This window comes from Chiloscyllium plagiosum, unplaced genomic scaffold (assembly GCF_037043375.1).
Source record: "Chiloscyllium plagiosum isolate Xiang-an unplaced genomic scaffold, Cpla_swu_hap1 HiC_scaffold_10, whole genome shotgun sequence".
Taxonomy (NCBI): domain Eukaryota; kingdom Metazoa; phylum Chordata; class Chondrichthyes; order Orectolobiformes; family Hemiscylliidae; genus Chiloscyllium; species Chiloscyllium plagiosum.
The window spans coordinates 92839686-92862499 of NW_028270148.1; the positions used below are offsets into that span (position 1 = coordinate 92839686).

A 22814-nucleotide genomic window follows, 5' to 3' on the forward strand; every position below is an offset into this window, starting at 1 on the left:
TTTGATTGCTCAGAAAATGTCTTGACGTTTGTTTACTGCCAACTTTCTGATGGCTGGATGTAAGACACAGTATCTATTTAAATACAAGAGTTGAGATTCCAGCTTATACAAACAGTGAGAGGCTTGGAATGCTTCTCATTACTTGAAGCTATTCCAGAGCTGCCATTCATTCCTTTTTTAGTATATGTCAATAACAGCTATATTATCAGCTGTTACTGGTGTGGAAAATGAATGATGGCTTTGAAACAGAAAGGATCCTGTTTGTAGTAGAGCCATTTTTTGTCGACAGTGCTTTCTTTTAAATTGTTCCAAATAGAACTTCCTTTTCACTTCTTTCATAGCTTGTAATTGAATGTCATCTAGTGATAGAAGAAATTGATTAATCTAACAAACACATGTAGACTGGGACTGCCATAGTGTTAAGGGTTGGGTGGAGAGGAATTTGTTAAGTGTGTACAAGAAAGTTTTCTGATTCAGTATGTGGATGTACCTACCAGAAATGTATGTGAATGTACCTACTTGACCTACTAATGGGAAATAAGGCCGTGACGTGTTAGTGGGGGAGCACTTTGGGGCCAGTGACCATAATTTCTATTAGTTTTAAAATAGTCATGGAAAAGGAGAGGATGATTTAAAAGTTAAAGCTCTAAAATAGAGGAAGGCCAATTTTAATGGTATTAGGCAAGAACTTTCAAAAGTTGATTGGGGGTGGATATTTGCAGATAAAACTGTAAGACACAGGAGCAGAAATTAGGTCATTCAGCCCATTGGGTCCGCTCTGTCATTCAAACATGGCTGAAAAGTTTGTCAACCCCATTGTCCCGCTTTCTACCTGTAACCCTTGATCCCCATGATACTCAAGAACCTATCTATCTCAATCTGAAACTTACTCAATAACCTGGCCTCCACAGCCTTCTGTGGCAATGAATTTCATAGATTCATCACTCTGGCTGAAGAGGCGTTTCCTTATTTCCACGCCAAAAGGTCTTAACTTTACTCTAATCTGCGTCCTCAGCTCCTAGTCTGTCCTACCAATGGAAACAGCTTCCCAACATCTACTCTGTCCAGGTCATTCAGTATTCTGTATGTTTCAAGTAGCTCCCCCTCATCCTTCTAAACTCCATTGAGTGTAGATGCAGAGTCCTCAAACGTTCCTCATATGTTAAGCTTTTCATTCTTGGGACTATTCTCGTGAACCTCCTCTGAAAATGCTTCAGGGCTCAAAACCGCACACATTATTCCAAACGTGGTCTGATCAGAGCCTTATAGAGTCTCAGAAATACATCCCTGCTTTTATATTCAAGTCCTCTCAAGATAAATGCAATCACTGCCTTCCTAACTACTGAGTCAACCTGCAAGTTTACCTTGAGAGAATCCTGAAGTGGAACTCCCAAGTCTCTTTGCACTTAAGACTTCAGAATCTTTTCCCCATTTAGAAAATAGTCCATGCCTTTATTCGACCTACTAAAGTGCATGATCTCTCACTTTCCCACATTGTACATCATCTGCCACTTTTTTGCCCACTTTTCTAACCTGAACAAATCCTCATGTAGCCTCCCTGTCTCCTCAATGCTGCCTGTCTCTCAATCTATCTTTGTACTGTCTGCAAACTTAGCCAGAGTGCCTCAGTTCCTTCACCTAGATGATTAATGTATCATGTGAAAAATTGATAAAGGGATGGCTGGAAAATGGGAAGCCTTCAAAAATGAGATAACAAGAGTCCAGAGACAGTATGTTCCTAATAGTGTGAAGGGCAAGGCCGGTAGCTGTAAGATGACTAAAGAAGTTGAGTTTTTGGTCAAGAATAAGAAGGAAGCATATATTAGGTATAGACAGCAGGGATCAAGTGACTCCCTAGAAGAGTATAAAGGCAGTAGGATACTGAGGAGAAAAATCAGGAGAGCAAAAAGGGGACATGAGATGCTTTTGGCAGATAGGGTTATGGAGAATTCAAGGAGATTCCACAAATCCATTAAGCACTAAAGAATAACTAGGGAGAGAATAGGGCCCCTGAAAGATCAACAAGCCCTCCTTTGTGTGGAACTGCAGGAGATGGGGGAGATACTAAACAAGTATTTTGTATCAATGTTTACTGTGAAGTAGTATATGGAAGATAAGAGGACATAGCAAAATAAATAGCAATATCTTGAAAAATGTCCATATTACAGAGAAGGAAGTGCTGGATGCTTTAAACACGAACAGGTGAATAAATGCCGAGGATCTAATCATGTGTACCCTAGAACTCTGTGAGAGGCTAGGGAAGTGATTGATGGGCCCTTTGCTAAGATATTTGTATCGTTGATAGTCACAGGAGAGGTGCCGGAAGACTAGAGGTTGGCTAACATGGTGCCACTATTTCAAAAAGGTGGTAAGGAAAAACCAGGGAACTACAGACCAGTTAGCCTGACATCAGTTTGGGCATGAAAATGTGTTGCTGGAAAAGTGCAGCAGGTCAGGCAGAAGGGCTCATGCCCGAAATGTCGATTCTCCTGCTCCTTGGATGCTGCCTGACCTCCTGCGCTTTTCCAGCAACACATTTTCAGCTCTGACCTTCAGCATCTGCAGTCCTCACTTTATCAGTTTGGGCATGTTTTTTGAGGGAATCCTGAGGGACAGGATTTACATCTATTTGGAAAGACAAGGACTAATTAGGGATAGGCAACATGGCTTTTTGTGTGGAAAATAGTGTCTCACTAACCTGATTGAGTTTTTGAAGAAGTAATGAAAGTTCTGGGGAGTGTTGCTTAACAGAGAGACCTTGGAGTGTAGGTTCATAGTTTCTTGAGTTGCAGGTAGACAGGATGGTGAAGAAGGCGTTGAGTAAGCTTGCCTTTGCTGGTCAGTGCATAGAGTAAAGTAGTTGGGAGGTCATGTGACTGCACAGGACATTGGTTAGGCCACTTTTGGAATATTGCATGTAATTCTGGTCTCCCTGCTATAGGAAGAATGTTGTGAAACTTGAAAGGGTTCAGACAAGATTTACAAACATGTTGCCAGGGTTGGAGGATTTGAGCTATAGGGAGAGGCTGAATAGACAGGGGATATTTTCCCTCAAGCGTCAGAGGCTGAGGGGTGACCTTATAGAGATTTATAAAATCATGAGGGGCGCAGATAGGGTGAACAGCTGAGGTCTTTTCCCCAGGCTGGGGGAGTTTATAATCAGTGGATGTAGGTTTAAGGTGAGAGGGGAAAGATTATCAAAGCAACCTAAGGGGCAACTTTTTCATGCAGAGGGTGGTGTGTGTATGGAATGAGCTGCCAGAGGAAGTGTCAGAGGCTGGTACAATTACAACATTTAAAAGACATCTGAATGGGTATATGAATAGGTACAGTTTAGAGGAATAGTGGGTAGTGCTTTTACCTGTCAGAACTACTTTACAGGGTAAAAACAATGACTGCAGATGCTGGAAACCAGATTCTGGATTAGTGGTGCTGGAAGAGCACAGCAGTTCAAGCAGCATCCAAGGATTTCGAAGCTCCTTGGATGCTGCCTGAACTGCTGTGCTCTTCCTCTGTACCAGCCTCTGACACTTCCTCTAGTACAATTGCAACATTTAAAAGGCAATTGGATGGGTATATGAATAGATACAGTTTAGAGGGATATGGGCTAAGTGCTCGCAAAAGGGACTGGATTAGGTTAGGTATCTGATCAGCATGGAGGAGTTGGACCAAAGGGTCTGTTTCTGTGCTGTACATTTCTATGATTTAGGTGAGAGGAGAAAGATTTTAAAAAAATTGCCCCCATGTCTTTTTTGTGTTTCCTGTATGGAATGAAATTCCAGAGGTGGTGGTGAATGCAGATACAGTTACAACTTTTAAGACAGTCCAGTAAGTACATGAATAAGAAATATTGAAGTTACATGGGCCAAGCGCAGGCAGGTGGGATTAGTTTGGTTTGGGATTATGGTCGGCGTGGACTAGTTGGAACAAAAGGTTTGTTTCCATGCTGTATGACTCTTATTAGGTTAGATTAGATTACTTCGTGTGGAAACAGGCCCTTCGGCCCAACATGTCCACACCGACCCCCCGGATGCACAACCCACGCAGACCCATTCCTCTACATTTACCTCTTCACCTAACACTACAGGCAATTTAGCATGGCCAATTCACCTAACCTGCACATTTTTGGATTGTGGGAGGTAACCGGAACACCTGGAGAAAATCCACAGAGACACGGGGAGAATGTGCAAACTCCACAGTCAGTTGCCTGAGGTGGGAATTGAACCCGGGTGTCTGGCGCTGTGAGGCAGCAGAGCTAACCACAGTGCCGCCTATAAATGTTAAATATTTGTCAGATACTAATCCTATAAAGTGCCTTGGGATGCTTTACAATGTTTAGGTTCTCTACTGCTCCACTAACCAATGCTCTCCTGTTTCTCCTCCCCTAGTTGTTAGAAGCTAAGACCAACTTGCTGCTCTCCCAGTCTCAACACCTGCATGAAGTGCAACAATTAAAGGAGCAAATTGGCAATACTGTGCCCAAAGCTCAGTTGACAGAATTACAGCTGAAACTAACAGTGGAAGAGCAGAAAGTACAGCAACTTCAAGAACAGATCGCTGCTCAGGCTAAGGAAGCAAACAGTTTGATGTTTGAACAACAGGTAAAGAACAAGTCCAGTGCTTTAATGTGATAAAATATCTCCAGTCAGTTCACAGCAGTGCAGTCAGGCATTGAACTCCAAGCCAACAACACAGAAGAAAAAAATAAGTTTGAAAAAGGAAATGTAGAAGTTTCTCGAAAGAATTTGAAAATCTGGATGGCTGAAAGTATAATTGTCAACAGTGGAGTAAGGTAAACAGATGTGCATGACATTGATACAACTGCAAAGATCTTACAAGGTTGTAGAATTGGAGAATGTTATGGAAACAAGGGTCAAGGAAGGATTTTAATGAGGCAGAGGTGGACCAACAAATGCAGATCAGTAAGAGCAAGCATGATTTAAAAAATATATATACATGGTATGTTAGTGCCATTGGCAAGATCAGTAGACATTTTCCGTCCCGAATTGTCCTGGAGGGTTTCTCATCACCCCTGTACTCATTATTAACGTGTAGGTTAGCAATGCCTCAAATTTAAGAATCTCATCCTCTATCTCTAGTGTTTCAATTCCGCTTTCCTTTACGTCCTCCTTTCACCTCACCATTGACAGCCGTCTATGCTTTAAGCTTGAAATTCTTTCTCTAAATCATTTTGCTTCCCTGAAACAACTCACATCTGTGCCATTATCTTTGTGGTATTTTCACATTTTTGTCTGTTGAAGCTCCCATGAAGTACTTTGGCACAATTTAAAATATTAAAGGACCAAATATAAATGCAAGTTGTTGTAATGAGTTTGATTATTGAATGCAATCCCAAATTGCTTCATTCTGCGATACCTTGTAATATGAAGAAACATATCCTATTCACCATAGGCTTGACTCTCAGGATTTTGTTTAATTCTTTTGCTATTTTGAAATGAGATGAAGAACTTCAGTTAAGTGGAGAAATCAGAGGTTATGAGAGGTCATCAAAATTATGAAGCTTTTTGATAGGTGATGGGGAAAAACTGTTTTCAGTAGCATGAGAATTTATTTTTATGCAGAAAATTGTTACAATCTGAAATGCATTTCTTGACATTGAAAATGACTGTGGTGGAGATAGATCCAAAAGGGAACTGGATATATACTTAAAACTAATTAATAGTACCTTCCAAAAGTTGGCATTGGCACGATAGGTTAAATGGCCACCTCCTTGTATTGGAAATGCAGTGGAATACTGACACTTCTGGAATGATACAAGGAGAGATGATGACCTAGTGGTATTATCGATAGACTATTAATCAGAGATCTAGGTGTTGTTCTGGGGATCTGGGTTTGAATCCAGCCATGGCAGCTGGTGGAATCAATCTAATGGTGACCCAACCATTGTCAATAGTTAGGGAAAAAAAAATGCCATTCTTATCCGATCTGGCCTACTTGTGACTCCAGACCCACAGTAACATGGTTGACTCTTAACCGTTAGAGACGAGCAATAAATGCTGGCCTACCGGTGACACCCACATCCCGTGAATGAATAAAACAAAAGCCAGGTTAAGAGTTTGGAAAAAGTGAAAAATTGATTTCTCTTATTCAAGAGACTGGACATTGTGTTCCATTTCAGGAGGAGTACAAAAGACTTCTAAAGCAAATGGAGGAAAGAATGGAGGAGGTTGAACAAAAGCTGAAACATGTACGAATGATGCTTCAAGATAAGGTGAACCAGCTCAAGGAACAGGCAAGTAAATTTAGCTACAAGGTTAATACCAAATAATATTATGGCAGTCACAAACCACTGCCTTAGATCTTGATGTGAACAGAAATACATTACTAAAATAAAAGATATGCAGTGTTTATCAGACTTGCACACTTCAGAATATCTTAAATGTAGGATTTACAGGCAAAAATAAGCTAGTTTGCCTCATAAGATGCCCCTATCTTCAATGCAACGACACCACTTTTTCATTATTAAGGTCCTTTGGGTGTTTCTCATCTGGCGACACATTTCTCTAGACTGTAAGGACTCCGCAGTAATAAATTCAGGCTTGTTTGGGTGGTGTGAGGATTTTAATTAAATGCATTATTAATAATAGCTTGCTGATTGACATTGGTTGCTAGTCTGGAAATGCCATAGATTTTTACACACTGTTTTTAGAGTTTTAGTAAAATGGGGTTGAACTCCATGTGGGCCAAAACACCAAACAGTGCAATCAATACCAAGATTAAGTGAGTAAAGTCACCTTGTGCTGAAAATAACTCCTTCAAACTCAATGTGACTTGCACTTACTCCAAAGAAAATTGGCCCATTGTGGCGGAGTGCTCCAGTGAAGCATCTTTGGACATGTTACTATGCTAAATACAGCATAAATGCAAGTGTTTGAGTGTAACAAATTGATTATCTTTTTTTGCCTGCAGTATGCAAAGAATGCCAAGTCTGATTCGATATTGAAGGATCTGTATGTGGAGAATGCCCAGTTGATGAAAGCTTTGCAGATCACAGAGCAGCGGCAAAAAGGTGCTGAGAGAAAGAACTTCTTGCTGGACGAGAAAATCGCAGCTTTAAACAGAGTGTTAAGAAAAATTGCTCCAGCCTCTCTCTCTTAACTGTGTCAAAACACCACCATACTCAACATTTTGGGTTGATGGTCTTAAAATGGTAACACACTTTTTACAAAGCAAATAATAGTCCTCCATCCCAATAAAGTTATTTTGATTCTGATCTTTCCATGTGTAATCAAGTCCTCTCTTGGTATTCTATTCAGATTCTTTTCCTCTAAAATGCAATGCTCCAAGTCTTTGTACAATTCTGTTTTATGCACCAACTCCACTGCTTATTAGGACATCTGTTTTATACGACTTGACTGAAGATGATCAACTTTTCCCATCAATAAATCACACTAACGTGCTTGCTCCTATCTTTGAAAGAGACTTAAATAATTGGTATGGATTTTCCTGAGGATAGATGCATCTATGACAATAATGTAACAGTAACAGCCCTCAAAAGACTTCACAAACACTCAAACCCTTGTTGGGGTCTGTACTAAGTACATTTTTGTATGTCTATATCATTCATCATACTGTTGAGTAAATGGGATATTGATGTTACAATTTTTTTTACATTCACTGTATTTCATCTTGTTTTGTCATATTTACTTTTTTCCTAAAGTAGCTTGATTACTGGAAGTGCAAAATGGAATTTTGATATGAGAACTATGTACAAATGTTCAGTTATTTGAAGACAATCTGTAAATGCTGACCCTGCTGTGCAGAAACGATTTTTAAAATTTAACTGACTTTTGATACTATTGATAAACTTTTATAAAATTAAAAATTATCCAATTATACTGATTTGAATTATTTACATACTTTCAAATAATCTGTATAGAGATGTTTATGACACACCTATGGGGAGGGGGAACTGTGAGCGAGAAGGCCTGGGTTTAGAAGTATAGACACTACCACTGTGGCATAAACCAATTTATTCGCTGGATTTTTTTTAAAATCAACCTGTTCAGACATATTATTCACATCTTTGAAGAAGGTAGGACTCTAACCCAGGCCTTCTGGGGCAGAGATAGGGACACTTTCACTGTTCCAAAAGTGCCAGCAAATAAATTCTATGGACATTTTCTAATCAATCTATTAGAGTTATTATTACATACCACCTGGAGAAGGCATGAGGAAGAGAGAAAACTGAACCCAGGTGTCCTGACTCCGAATACAGCCAATCTCACTGCAACTAATGAAAGTTTTTTTTATAATTCCCTTCATGTTATATAGATCAGTTCATGCAACTGAGGTGCAGACTCCCATAGCATGATCATGCTTTGTACCTTTGGTAAATATCCATATTCGCTTGAGTATACAATTGTAGTAACTAACAAATAGCAACCCATGTCTGTGATGTAGACTTAAAATTACAGATCACTGATCTCCAGTTTCTTATTACAATCTCAGATTTGTCTGATAACTACAAGGCCTATTATAATTCTCAATGCTCCTTAAACTATAAACATAAACCTCATGAAATCTTACATGAAAATTAGTGTTTCTAATTATAAAAGGAGAATTAAGCTAACAGCCAAAGAATTTTAAAACTTGCTGAAAAGTTAAAGCTGATGTTCACAACTAAATCACATTTTAGTTCAACATCTACAAGATACTGCCAAGACACGTCAAAGCAGCAGTTTTAAGCAAGTAACCAAAAGGGAATTAAAAAGTAATTTTCTTTAAACTTGAACTCAGGACAGCACGTGCTCCAGGATCCCCTGACGAATTAGCTGTTCACATTTCCACCTGGGCATAAAATGCTGAAAGAAAACCAAACACCATAGATTAATGATTTTATTTTCCTCTAGTGAGATCGAGAAAGAGAAAGATGGGGAAACCACCCATAAAGCTAAATCCTTAGACTTTCTCAATCGAATAAAATTGACAATGACATTATTAATATAGGAAGGACCTGCTAAAATCGAATAGTTGGTCTCCCCCCACAATGAATGGCCTCAACTATCAGAACCAGAAATTGCTTCTGAAGAACCTCAAGTGACTTAAATAAGCTCTGGGTGATCAGGCTGTCTGCTGCCTTACATGGTAATAGGAATGCTTCAGGCAGCCACCCGCTGTCTTCCTGTGCTGTTTTGCCAAATTAAACAGGTCTCAAAGTTTAACTCCTTTGGTGGTTAAAACACTTTGGAATGGACCAAAAATCTTAACTGAGAATCATTACAGTGAATATAATCTATAAATATTACAAATGTAGAACAGCAGTAGTTGGAAGAGCTCCTGTCATCTAATATTTAGGATTACTGGCCATTAAAGAAAAATACCTTCTGCTCCTCTGATGTTTTTATAGGATACTTTCTGTTCAAGTAATCCATTTTCTATCTTGTCCATAGTGGCATAGCTTTCATAGTTTGTGCTGTGTCTTAAATACTTTTAAAACTACAATCATTGACTTCTTATTTCTGAAATCTAGCTTCTATGGGAAAGAAGTTTTTAAAAAAAATCAAAACAAGATATATAGAAAGCAGTCTTAATATTACCTGGCTGTTTTTCTTCAGAAGCACTGTAGTACCATCATCAATTTCATATTCACCATAATCTTTCAAACACCTTACCTAAAAGTGGGCAAGAAGACCCATAAAAAGTATCAAGTCTTGCATTTATACATGGCACTTTACTTGTTAAAAACCAAGAAATCCACAAGACTGATAACCAAAACAAATCAACACTCAACCATATATGGAAACATTAAGACAGGTCAGCAAAAGCTCAGATTGGTTTTCAAAGAGCTTAAAAAGAAAGAGGAGAAAATTCCTAATTTGAGAGCAGAGACAGCAGGGGTCAGATCTGCAGAATAACTGATGACAAATCAGGGATGCATAGACATCAGACTTGGGAGAAGTTCACTGTTCCCAGAGGAATGAACAGGGCTAGAGTTGGGAGGGGAAGAGAACTTGAAAGGATTTGAACAAATGCTAATTGGGTTGATATACGCCAGAGAGTCTTGGGATGAGCATGAAGTCATGTTTTCTTGTTGCTTGTTTATTCAAGTAGTGTTATTACAAAGAAAATCTAAAAAGTATCAAAATGTATCATATAATGTGCCTAAAATAATTTTCCACTGCATTGTGAGAACTAATTGCACTTTGAGTATTAATCTTGTCATACCACAATAAGGAGACACTGAACATAAGCCAATCAATATGCTTTGAAAGGAGCATAAATAACACTATCAGTCAAATTGACTGGCACAAAGATCCAGATTCTCTTCCCTTGGCAATTCTGCAGCAAAGATTTAGGAATATTGTCCTCATTGGTTGCAGGCCTGCTGGTGGCTAGTGAGGCTTATGACTGGCATGTTTTTCCACATTGGGTGCTGAAGGTGTAATTGCTGCTGGGAACAATGGATCTATCTTACTTATTTTCTCTTTCATACTGGTTCTTCGTTCAATCTCAAAGGTTACTGTAGCATTCCCACCGTGTTATCTCCAAACATCAGGATCTATGACTAACACCTCCCGATGGCGATGGTCAATGTGACATAAAGGAGTGGGATTTGAAATACTTACGTGGGACCCCTCTGTTCTATTTACCCATGGTCAACTCACCATACAACACTATCTTGGCAGATGACCATTCACCTGATGAACATGATCCATGCAACACAATTGGCATTGCAGGAGAAGGGCTGTTTCCAGGACTTCAATGTTCATGATGCAATTCTGCCAGCAGATTTAAAATAAGCTATGTAAGCAGTGCCGATGGAGCATGTGACAGTGATGGATCCCATGTCCTGGCACCACAGAGAAGGGTGATGAGGACTACAGCCTTATACATTTTGATCTTGGTCTGTTAGTTGCTCCACAATTTTTATTAGAGTCTTAAACATTGCTAGAAGTGAATAAGTAGTTGGAGCTTTTTATCCTATACTTACCATTCCTAAGAAAAACTACTTCTAAACAAGGACACCAATTTGTACAGCATGAGAGAAGGCTGCTGGTTGGGCCATCGTTGGCATGGACATGCAGCAAGAACAGTCAACTGTAAACCTTGGTTCTTAGACTAGGTAGATAAGACGCTGGTCAGGTTGGTGCCATGGGTGTATAGAAAATATTGAAAAAATGGTAATGGAGACTCCTAGTACAAAACTTGCAATACATGTATAAATTACTTTTGCTTACATAAAACAGAGTCCTGTGTATTAACGCATGCAGAAGTGAATCACGCTGTGAGCTCAACTAATAGACTGGTTCCTGGCACAATTCTTAGGACAGTCCAAGAATCCAAATTATCATCATGCCAATACAGGCCAGCCAATCAACACCCTCTTATGTTATATAAAATAGTACTCTGTTCCACTGCTCTAAACCCCTCCCCTCTGAACACAGTAAAGATAGTGTCTCAAAGTGGAGTGTATTATTTCCCCTTCCAACTCTATTTTGATTTAACCCCTGCCCTCCCCTTCACTGTTTGATCATGCAGCAATGCCCCTCTGTGAAGGGCACTTGTCACTGGCCACCCTGGTGTTTCCTTTCTTCCTGGTGGTGGAAATCGAATAAAGGTTTGTACAGCTGTGGTCTTTCACTGTGTCTCACACCTGCACACACAACATGGGTGCTGGGGAAAATATAAGCACTACCACAGTTAGGCAGTAGTGTAGGGGTTTCAAATAAAGATATATATGGTGATTTAGAGTTTCCTCAGTTTAAGGTACTGACTCTGTGCTGGCTGGTGCTACAGTCAGTGTGATCCTGCTGTTGTTGGTTTCTGCAAAAATAAAAGTCTCCCTTGTCCTCACTTACCACCCCACCAGTCTCCGGATCCAATACATCATCCTTAAACACTTCCACCAACTCCAACTCAGCCCACAACCAAGAACATCTTCCTCTACCCATCCCTCTCTGCCTTCCGCAAGGACCGTTCCTTTCAACAGTCCTTGGTTTGTCTCATTCTCCCCACCAACCTCTCGGAAACCCGAGGTACCAGAAAAGATGCAAAACCTGCCAGTACACCAACTCCCTCATCTCCATCCAGGGCTCTAAATAGGCCTTCCAGGTGAGACACAGGTTCACCTGCCTCCCTTCCAACCCAGTTTACTGCATCAGGTGCTCCCGATGTGATATTTTCTACACCGGGGAGACCAAACGTAAACTTAGAGAATGATTCGCTGAGCATGTCAGCCAGGCCCGCAGGGGCTGATCAGACCTCCAAGTCACCACTCGTTTAAATTCCCCTTCCCGCTCCCTTTCCAACATGACCATCCTTGGCCTCCTCCACTGCCGCAATGAACCGAACTGCAAATTGGAGGAACACCACCTCATCTTCCACCTGGGCAGCCTACAGTCCGGAGGACTCAACAAGAGTTCTCCAATTTCAAATAACCTCCCTTCCTCCGACTTCCTTCCCAGCCCCTTCCACTCCTCCCAGCCACCTATCAAATTCATTCCTCCCAATGATCAACCAGGTATTCTCGGCTTGTCTTCACCTATCTCCACTTCATCACCCTGCCCCTGCCACCCCTTTTACCTGCAGCTCCCCCTATACCCATCCCTAGTCCTGAAGGGTTACACCCGAAACATCGATTTCTCCACCTCTTAATGCTGCCTGGCTTGCTGTTTTCTTCCAGCCTCCTGTCTACCCACTTTGGATTGCAGCATCTGCAGTTTTGTTTTTTGTCTCATTATGATAAGGAACCAGGATGAGTAGCCAAGCTTTAAGGACTTTCTGTTCAGTATCAAATGCCTTGGTGAGGTATACAAAGGTGGCAAACTGACCTTTATATTGCTCTCACATTTCTTAATATTTGTAGTTTGAAAAAAATAATGTCTGTGGTCCCTCTGTCAATCTCTGAAACTTCATTAGCTCTCAGAAGTTTTCTTCTGCAAAGATAGGTACAAGCCTGTTCATATGTATTCAAGCCATGATCTTCCCAGCAATAGAACAGAGGGTGATACCACAGTAGTTGGAGAAGTCTGACTTCTCTGTTTTTGCACTAGTGTATAAGAGCAGCATCATGAGATCCAGTGGTATCCTGCTATTTCCAAAAGGCCATGGAGGTTGGCACATAGGATAAGCTATCATTGTTCAAAACTTCAGATGGAATTTCACAGACTCTGAAAGCTTTAGTGCTCTTCATCTGGTTGATGCAGTCAGGTTCCTCCTGAGTTGGGCTCTCATCAAAATGACAGTTATTTGACACAGTTATTGTTCTTTTATATCCTTTGTGTTTGGTATCAAAAGTGCACTGACCAGCAATCCAGGACTAACTAACTGTCAATGTATAGCATCTTACTATTGTGGTCCACAATACAGTGTAGTGCACTTTTGATTCAAAATAGGATGGTTATTTGAACCACTTGTAATCTTTCTGCCTTGATTGTTATCTTTGTCAAGGAGGACATCTAATCTGGTGGTGTTCATAATTTCTCCTATCAATTTACCCATCAGATGAGACAACGGGCAGTTGGAGCCTGCAATGAGAGTTGGACATAGCTGAGGACCAATGATTCCAGTCCACCCTACATGTAGGATGCAACTGATTGAAAACGCAAGGAGGCTACATCTAGCTGAATACCCCATACTGATCTATACAAACTCATTTAACATTTGAAGACCTCAAGAGGGGAAGGGAGTTCATACCACATGGACTGGCTGTAAAATTTGAAATTTCATACTAAAGGGTATACTTGGGCTGCCTTACATATGAAGAATGTGATAGGAATATACTAGTTTAGTTTCTTCAGAGCATATGAAACCAACATTAGGGAGAAGTTTTTTTTTGCTGTTTCAGGAGTCACTGTCATTTTCAGAACCTTATTCAAGTGACAAAACTGTAAAAGAAATACATTTTATCACTGCTTCATGTGCAGATTTGTTAAAAATTATGAATAAGTTCATTAGACAATACACCACCTTACTTCAGATATTAGAATTTGATGTGTATTAAGGATGCTTCTTCAGGAGCCACAATGATCAATATTCTTCAGTTTACAGTTGAAACTTATGCACTGGTCACTAAATTCAAGTTATGACTTACTTCAATAAACAAACTTTTTGGAGGTTTCATATCTTGAGTTATATCCAATCCTCCTTCACCTCCAATAGACCTCATGTATGTGGCAAGTGACTTTTTGTACTGGTTGAACCATTCAGTCTGCAGTGGGAAAAAAAAAATCAAACTTACATAAAAGGAACTACTGAAACTGAATAATTACAAGAATAGCAGTGTTGCACAGAAAACCTCAGGAAAACTACCCCATGAGGAGAATACTTCAGGAATTCCCCAAACCCAACTTTACTGGCTAGGAACTCCACCTTTAAAAAAAGGTTCAAACATTCTGTTTTGTGCCACACAGTTTATATGGTCAGCAATTTGATAAACTATCTAAAATGTTAAAGCCAGCATACATTGCCCTGCCTAGTAACCTTTTGTTATTATTTTTGCAATGGTTTAAATGACTTGTTTGGTCACTTCAGAGACAGTTCAAGAGTCAACCATGTTGATATGGGATTGGTGTTACATAAAGGCTAAACTGGGTAAGGACACTAGGTTTCCTTTATGAACCACTTGGATTTCACAAGAATACAACTTCATGCTACTCAAGACTTTGCTTTTTCTAGATCATTAGCCAAGGTCACTGGAATAATCTAGTAACATACTATAATATGATCACAGCCTTCAATGTAGAAATGTTAAAACTTAACAATAACATGGCATTTAAATAGCATCTTTAACACTAAAATTATCAAAATGGAGAAATTATCAAACAAAATTAGACACTGAATCAGGTAAAGAGATCAACAAAAAATGTCAGGTGAATTCTTCAAGCGAGAACCAGGACAAATAGGCTAATTGGGGAATGTAAAGAAAAATAAGACTAGCAAATAAAAGCATTAGAACTGAATGGCAGTAACACAAAAGGGAACCCAGCAGTCTTCTACTGACAGTTAAGTGAGTAATAAGTAGTGGAGTGGGCCTATTGAGGATACAGAGTGTGACATATTTAGTGGTGAAGGGCAAGGCTGGAATACTTAGTAGACATCAATGCCAAACACTTTAGGAAATTACATGGTTTAGCTTGTATCTCAGGTTGCAGGAGTAGAGATAACAGAATGTTTTGCTGTAATCCTCTAACCTACCCTTGATATGCAGAAGGCCAGCAGATTTGTAAATGGCAGATACTGCTTCACTAACCTAATTGTTTTATTTTTGAAGTAGTAACAACACAGAAAGTTAAAAAAAAAGACAAAGAACTACACAAAATGTTGGTGAACTAAATTCTCTCACAAAATAGATCCTTAGTGCAAAGTTGGATTATAAATATTGGTTTAAGGACAGAAAATATAGCAGTTTGTGCTAAGTGGTTAGTTTTCAAACTGGAGGATGGTAAACAGTGGTATTCCTGGAACAAGGAATAAAATTTCAAATCTAGTGATCATACTAAATTGGGGAAGTGGCAATCAGTGAGGTTATTACTGATCAACTGCAACAATTGGGTAATCCAGCAGATTGGAAAGTAGTTTATGGAAATAAACACAAAGAAATTGATTCACCCCAGGATTGGGAAAGAAAATACAGATTAAATGGCAGTTATAAAGAGTGTATAGGGACAGTGGGGCTTGACTGGGTGTATGGAGATAGTTCTTTGGTGGCAGGACAAATTGAGAATAATTAGTGAAGTAAAATCTAAAGAACTTCAGATGCTGTAAATCAGAAACAAAAGCAGAAGTTGCTGGAAAAGCTCAGCAGGACTGGTAATATTGGGTTCTGAAGAAAGGTCACCAGACTGGACATGCTAACTTTGATTTCTCTTCATAGATGCTGCCAGATGTGCTGGTAATTAATGAACATTTTAGGATCTCTTAGGTTTTATAAAGAAAGACACAGAGTTAGGAAAGTTATGCTAAATCTTTAGAAAGCTCTGGTTAGGATTTGGCCATAACTGTAATAGTATGTCAAGTTTCTGCCACTACACCTTATGAAGGATTTGAAAGTCCTTGCAGAGATTTACCAGAATGGTTCCAAGGCTGATGTATGTTAGCTACAAGGTTAGTTTGGAGAAGCTGGGGTGGACATCTTGGTAGTGATATTAAATAGATCTGTACAAGATTAGACAGATTTGGAGAAAGTGACGACTGCAGATGCTGGAGATCAGAGTCGAGGAGTGTGGTGCTGGAAAGGCACAGCGGGTCAGGCAGCATCCAAGGAGCAGGAATGTTGACGTTTTGAGCATAAACTCTTTGTCAGGAATGAAGAGCTTAGGAGCAGGAGAGTCAATGTTTTGAGCATAAGCTCTTCATTCCTGACAAAGAGCTTATGCTCGAAACGTCGACACACCTGATCCTTGGATGCTGCCTGACCCGCTATGCCTTTCCAGTACCACATTCTTCAAGACAGATTTGGATAAGGTAGACAAGAAAAAACCTCGCTGGCAGATGGCTCAAGGATTTGTAGACAGACGTGCAAGGGGAAGAACATTTTTATACTGCGATTGTTAACGACCTGAAAATTGTTGTCCAAGAGGGTGGTGGAAGCAGAAATCAGTGATTTGAAAATAGAAACGGGATGGGTGCTGGTTGGAAACAAGCACTGAAGAACTAGAGGGATATAGTGAGAAGATGGAGTGGCTGGATTACTCCAAGAGGAGATGGAACGAATGCCTTCCTTTTGTGTTGTAAATGACGATATGAGGATAAGTGATTAAACAATTGATTCAAAGTTTTTAAGGAGTATATTAAAATAGCAGTATGTGGTTGGAAGCTGTAAGGAGGAAATTGCAAAACTTAAGGATCTAAGCAGCTCAATCATGGAATGAAAAATACAATGATAAGCAAAAGGCCACAAATGGATGAATACAGAATTCTTAGAGGGCTGCATAGCTTGACAAGGTTATAAAGATATGGAGGGATGAATCTACAAATGGAATTGAAACAAAGTTGCACACTTTTAAAATCAAGGTGTGGCTGGACCAGAAAAATCAGCGAGCATAAGAATAATGGATGAACAGGGCTTGGTGTGAGTTTAAATACAACTAACGAAGTTTTCAATGAACTCAAGGTTATGGCTAATGCAAGGTCGGATGTGGACAGACAGAACACTGGAATTGTTTAATCTAATGGACAATGGGTGAGGCTTTCAGCAGATAAAAAATGATGAGACATAAATGTACAAAGCTACAGGTGGAAGCAGACAATCTAGGTGATTGAGAGTGGAATTGGGCTGACATTTCAACTCAGTCTAATGGAAGCCTAGGATGAGGCAGGAATAGGAGCACATACCCACAAGTCAAGACTGCTATTGCACCAAATCAAAATATTTAGCTCATTAAAAGGATAATTCCTGGCCAGGTTGGGGAGGAGATGTAATGCTAAATATTTCTATTGCAGTTTTCTCATTCACTTATTCTTTAATTAGGCACAAATGGCTATTTTTAGTTTACTTGCAAAGATTGCAAAAGCAAAACTCTGGAGTTCTCTATAGATTCAGCTTTGGCTCTCTGACTTATTTCCCCTGTGCCATCAGACAAGGAGTCCATTTCCACATGGTTAAGGAAGACAACCAACTCCACTTTGCTAGATTTCTTTTTCCATTCTAATGTCCAACAAGCTTCTTGTCAAAACATCTAATCTTAAGAGTTACAATATGTTTCAACTACACATTGGAAAGACCAAAATTATCACCTCCAGCCTCTTCACAAGCACTGCGTTCTCATCACTGTCTCAGCTTGAACCAGTCTCTTTTTAATGCGTCCCTGACCGATGTCAACCCAAATGCTCAAAGTTCACTTTCACAGAATCACAAAAGAGTTTTGGCACAGGTGATCATTTGACCCATAATGTCTGTGCCAGTTCTTCAAATTCAAATCATTAGTCATTGCTAATTTACTGCTTTTCCCCCCCCAAACCCTGCAGGTAATTTTTATCCAAATAATCATCCAATACTCTGGAATGCCTTAATTGAATCTGCTTCCATCACACTACCAGGAGCAAGTGTATTCCATACCCTAACTACTCACTGTGTGAAAGAGATTTTCTTGTATCACATTTGCTCCTTCTGTAAAATTCTCGAAACCCTTGACCTCTGATCCTTAATTCTTTTACAAGTGGGAATAGTTCCTCTCTAAGTTCTATCAAGCCTGTTTATGACTTTAAAGACGTACATCAACTTCTCTAAGACTTCTTTCCTTGAAGATGAACTGTGCTAACTTCTTCAATCTAGCTTCATAACTGAAAATTCTCATTCTTGGAGCCATTCTTGTAAATTGCTTCTGGACTCTCTTCAATGAATTAACATCCTTCCTATAATGTGGCATCAATTACTGTATACAACAATCCAACTGAGGTCTAACAAGCGTTTTATATGCAACATAAACTCCTTGCTCTTGTACTGTATGTCCCTATTAATACAACTAAGGATTACTTTATTAATTACTCTTAAATATCATGCCACCTTCAGCAATCTGTGTACACATACACGCAGAACCCTCTGCTTTAGAATTGAATTCCCTATTTTGTACTGTCTTTCAATGTTCTTCCTATCAAAATCTATCACCTCACACTTCTCTGCACTAAAAACCCATCTGCTACTCATCTGCCTACACCTGTATGTGTCCTTTTGAAGTTCTAAACTGATCTCTTCAGATTACAATTCTTACAAGTTTCATCATCACTAATCTACATTCACCTACACTTCACTGCTCACCTCTGTTCCATCGGAATTCAGTGCCAACTGAAATTCTCTCATGCGCTTTTATCATTCCTCCACTCATCTACAGTACATCAATACATTCCATATTGGCTTTCCACCTCTGCAGAAACTCTACCACACCCAAAACCTTTCTGTCTGTATCACCATCATATTAGTCATTTGTCACTACTCCTGGCCATTTAATCACTCAAATTTAAAAAAAGTCTTCCTCATGTTTAAATCCTCCCCTGTCCTTTACAGGTCATCACCCCTGCAAACCTCCCTGACACACCTATATGTTTTTAACACAATATCCTTCATATTTAAATCATAATTTGCATGTCAAGGGGAAGACGTGGTTTTAATTTGTGGAGTTATTTCAAGCTTGGTGCAGAAGATTCAGGTTTGTTTTGTTTACATCCATTTAATGAAGTTATAAATCCTTGACTTGTTCAGTATTGACATCAGCAGCAAATAATAACAACTGCCTCTCCTCTTTTGAGATCAGCTGCCCAGATCCCACTTCTCTGGAACTCTTTTCCTTGCTTTAAGGTGCTTCTTCAATCCTACACCATCATTCAAACTTTTCAGTTGCCTAATATGTATTGGCATAATATTAAAATGGAAGAGAATTAAGAACTAATAAATGGAACTACAGTCTTTACCCAAGGTGTGGAAAATGACCTGCTCTAATATTGAAATATCAATGATTCCATGAATGACCAAAACTAAATTAGTGTGCGACACTAAAAGAGTCCAGGCAGAGTTGGAAGGACTATAAACAGTTTTTCCTCATTCAGTTTTAGGCTCTGACATTCTATTATAAAACAGCCATACCTCCTCAGCAGCAAAGTGGAACCGAATTCTCGATGGTAGAACACTTCCATATTCCCACCTCAATGATCGAATTCGCAATAGACGGTCATATCTGCGGAGAAGACGACAAATTGTGTTTTAGCTGAATCCTTTATGCTCCAGTTTCTCCTCCTCTTTAAACGTTTGTTACATCGTGTAGGTGGTACCTACATCACTGCCTGAAATTTTAGTGGTAAACATGATGCTCATCAATTGGGCTGCTTAGTCCTGGACGACTGTCAAATTTCGTGAGTTTTGCTGGAACTGCACTTATTCAAGCAAGTTGGGAATATTTCAAGTAAAAACTGAAATGCTAGAAACACTCAGCAGTTCAGGAAGCATTTGTAGAGAGAAACAAATGGTATCTGACTTTTTGAATATTTATAAGATTTTGTTTTTATTTATGAATTCCTGTATCCACAGTAATTTGTTTCTCCACTTGAATATTTTATCTCTTTCCTGACTTGCGTAACTTGGAGCTGATGAATAGACTGGAGTCTAGTGCCAGTTACTCACTAAAATTCTTAGCCTATGATTTGCTTATGGTGTTAATATTTACGTGGCTGGTCCAGTTAATGGTAACCCCCCTTAATACTGCTGGTGGGGTTTTCATCAATGGAAATGGTTAGACTCTCTTTTGTGATACAAGCGTTGGCTTACCTAGTCTCAGTCCAAGCCTGAATGTTGTCATAACCTCATTGCTTTCATTTCTGTTCTTCAGAAGACACCTATCCACAATGGCTTTCTTATTTAAAAAAAAAACTGCAGTACCTTTGTCAATCTATTTAACTCTGGATCCCAAAGTTGTCCTTCCCTGACAACAGCCATGGAAATCAGTAGATCGATCCCTTCATAGTCCTTTTCAGAGAACCACTGTTGAAAAGCACCTCAATAAGGGTCTTAAAAGTCTAGTCTACTCCTTACCATCTTTATAGCCTGATCCAGTTTTACAATTCTGCATTCCTCCAATATTGGCCTCTCGTGTATCCTCCAAGTCCTTTGCCTCACCTTTATTGATCTGCCCTAGCCAAAATTCTAGAATTCCTTCCCTAAGTTCTTACATCCTTTTCTTTGGCTACTGTGAAATCATAAAACAATCTATCTTCATATAGCAATACTAGATCACATGCAGAGGACAGCAATTTAAGATATTTGAGAAAAGATACAACAGTGACGTGAAGAAAACACTCTTTTGCTGTGTTTGTGTTTTAGACACAGCAAGTGATTAGGATATGGAATGCACTGAGAATGGTGTAGGCAGACCAAATTAAGGCTTTCAAAACACAATTGGATAATCACCAGAAGAGAAAAAAACAAATGCATACAGGAAAAGGTAGGAATGTGAGATTACTTGAGTTGCAGAGTGCCAGCAGCAACTGAGGGCAGAATGGCCCCCTTCTGTGCTGTACCTTTCTACAACTTGTGATGGTGTGCATGGACTCTAGTATCTTATCCTAATATCAATGTTCCAGGTTCATGTTAGACAGAATTGTATCTTAGCAAATGCCACTTTCTAAAAAGATTTCAAAATAATCTGTTAAAGGATGGTCCCTCAGTCACTGGTCATATCCAAAAATCTCCTAAAATCAAACTAACAGTCACTAACTAACCAAACAGCAGCTGGAATAAATTTAATATGTATAGATGTCAATCATTAATTGCATGTTAGCAGCAGAAAGTTAAGGTGCTTTTACAACTTGAAATAATGCGTAAAATTGCACCATGACGATTTACTTTTGATTATATTGCATTACAGAACTGAAGAATAGAAAGGCAATCTAATATAAAGATTAAGTTCAGAACCACAAGATCCCATAATAAATATGACATACAGATATGCTAAAATACAGCGTTTATTCCTCAGCAAACAGCAGTGGCGAAACTTGATTGTTGGGATTAAGTCTGTCCTGCCATCAGATTTAGCCTCATTCCTACAAAGGAAACAGAACACAATGTACAGACTTGTTTTGATTACTATCCTCACTGGCTGACAATCTAACATTTTGTCTATGAAACAGGTACATTATTCCAGAACATAGTGAAAAGCTAGCTTCAAAGGCAGGTATTAAATATAATAAAAATACGCAGCACAGAACAATTACAAGTCAAACAATGATCTTTAGGCGAAAGTGAGGACTGCGGATGCTGGAGATCAGAGCTTGAAAATGTGTTGCTGGAAAAGCGCAGCAGGTCAGGCAGCAAAGGAACAGGAGAATCGACATTTCAGGCATAAGCCCTTCTTCAGGAATGAGGAAGGTGTGCCAAGCAGACTAAAGATAAAAGGTAGGGAGGAGGGACTTGGGGGAGGGGCATTGGGAATACGATAGGTGGAAGGAGGTTAAGGTGAGGGTGATAGGCTGGAGAGGGGGCGGGGGCGGAGAGGTCGGGAAGAAGATTGCAGGTCAAGAAGGCGGTGCTGAGTCTGAGGTTGGGACTGAGAAAAGGTGGGGGGAGGGAAAATGAGAAAGCTGGAGAAATCTGCATTCATCCCTTGTGGTTGGAGGGCTCCTAGGCGGAAGATGAGGCGCTCTTCCTCCAGGAGCTGTGTTGCCATGGTCTGGCGTTGGAGGAGGCCAAAGACCTGCATGTCCTTGGCGGAGTGGGAGGGGGAGTTAAAGTGTTCAGCTACGGGGCAGTTGGGTTGGTTGGTGTGGGTGTCCCCTGAAACGTTCTGCAAGTTCTTTGCTTGTTTAAGGAGGTCATTGTGGGAAGTATGAAAAACTAAACATTGGATTACCTTCCAGGTAGAGATGAGCTGTCTCAATAAGAAGAAGTTGAATTGTTCCTATGGTTTCCAAGAACAAAAGGGCACGGGACATCCCAAGAATGTCACATTGCTATTGGGATAAATCAAGGGGAGGTTTTTTTTGTTTTTCGATTTTATCTGTGCGATTTATTACAAAAAGCAGGCAGTTAAAATCTGAGTCTGGGGCAGGCGCTGGAGACCAGAAGCAGGAAGGCGGTCAGGAACCAGTTTTTTATCCCCCAACTTAAAGTTACTGCATGCTTTTTATTAACCAGCACCTATAGGAACAGGAGTGCGCTGGCTGATCGAATATTCCGGATAATCAAGAGATACACATAATCGCAGTAAACCCTAACCAAGCAAATATCAATATCCCTCAAAATTCTATGTAAAAACATCAACACATCTCCTAAAATCAATGTCAAACACACAGTGAGTAACAGAATCTTAAGGAAGGGGGTTTACACATTACTGTTACACTTTATTTACAGCATAAATACTCTGACA

General features: G+C 39.7%; 2 protein-coding genes across 7 annotated transcripts in view; one reads left to right on the plus strand and one right to left on the minus strand.

The window, feature by feature from the left end:
- Positions 1–7863, plus strand: part of ninl (ninein-like) — a 160007-nt gene extending 152144 nt beyond the window's left edge. For all 4 annotated transcript variants that reach the window (XM_087991556.1, XM_087991559.1, XM_087991557.1 and 1 more), the window contains 3 exons: positions 4389–4601; positions 6140–6253; positions 6931–7863. In XM_087991556.1, the coding sequence (XP_087847682.1) occupies positions 4389–4601; positions 6140–6253; positions 6931–7119 (516 nt within the window). In that variant the 3' untranslated portion in view covers positions 7120–7863. The remainder of the gene's footprint in view (positions 1–4388; positions 4602–6139; positions 6254–6930) is intronic.
- A 57-nt stretch (positions 7864–7920) lies between these two features.
- gins1 (GINS complex subunit 1 (Psf1 homolog)) overlaps positions 7921–22814 on the minus strand; it is a 38304-nt gene continuing 23410 nt past the window's right edge. For 2 of the 3 annotated variants that reach the window (XM_043696426.2, XM_043696425.2), the window contains exons 3-7: positions 21394–21492; positions 19544–19634; positions 14057–14173; positions 9561–9635; positions 7921–8825 (exon numbers count right to left, since the gene is read on the minus strand). In XM_043696426.2, the coding sequence (XP_043552361.1) occupies positions 8757–8825; positions 9561–9635; positions 14057–14173; positions 19544–19634; positions 21394–21492 (451 nt within the window). In that variant the 3' untranslated portion in view covers positions 7921–8756. The remainder of the gene's footprint in view (positions 8826–9560; positions 9636–14056; positions 14174–19543; positions 19635–21393; positions 21493–22814) is intronic. The other variant, XM_087991560.1, reaches the window with a different exon arrangement.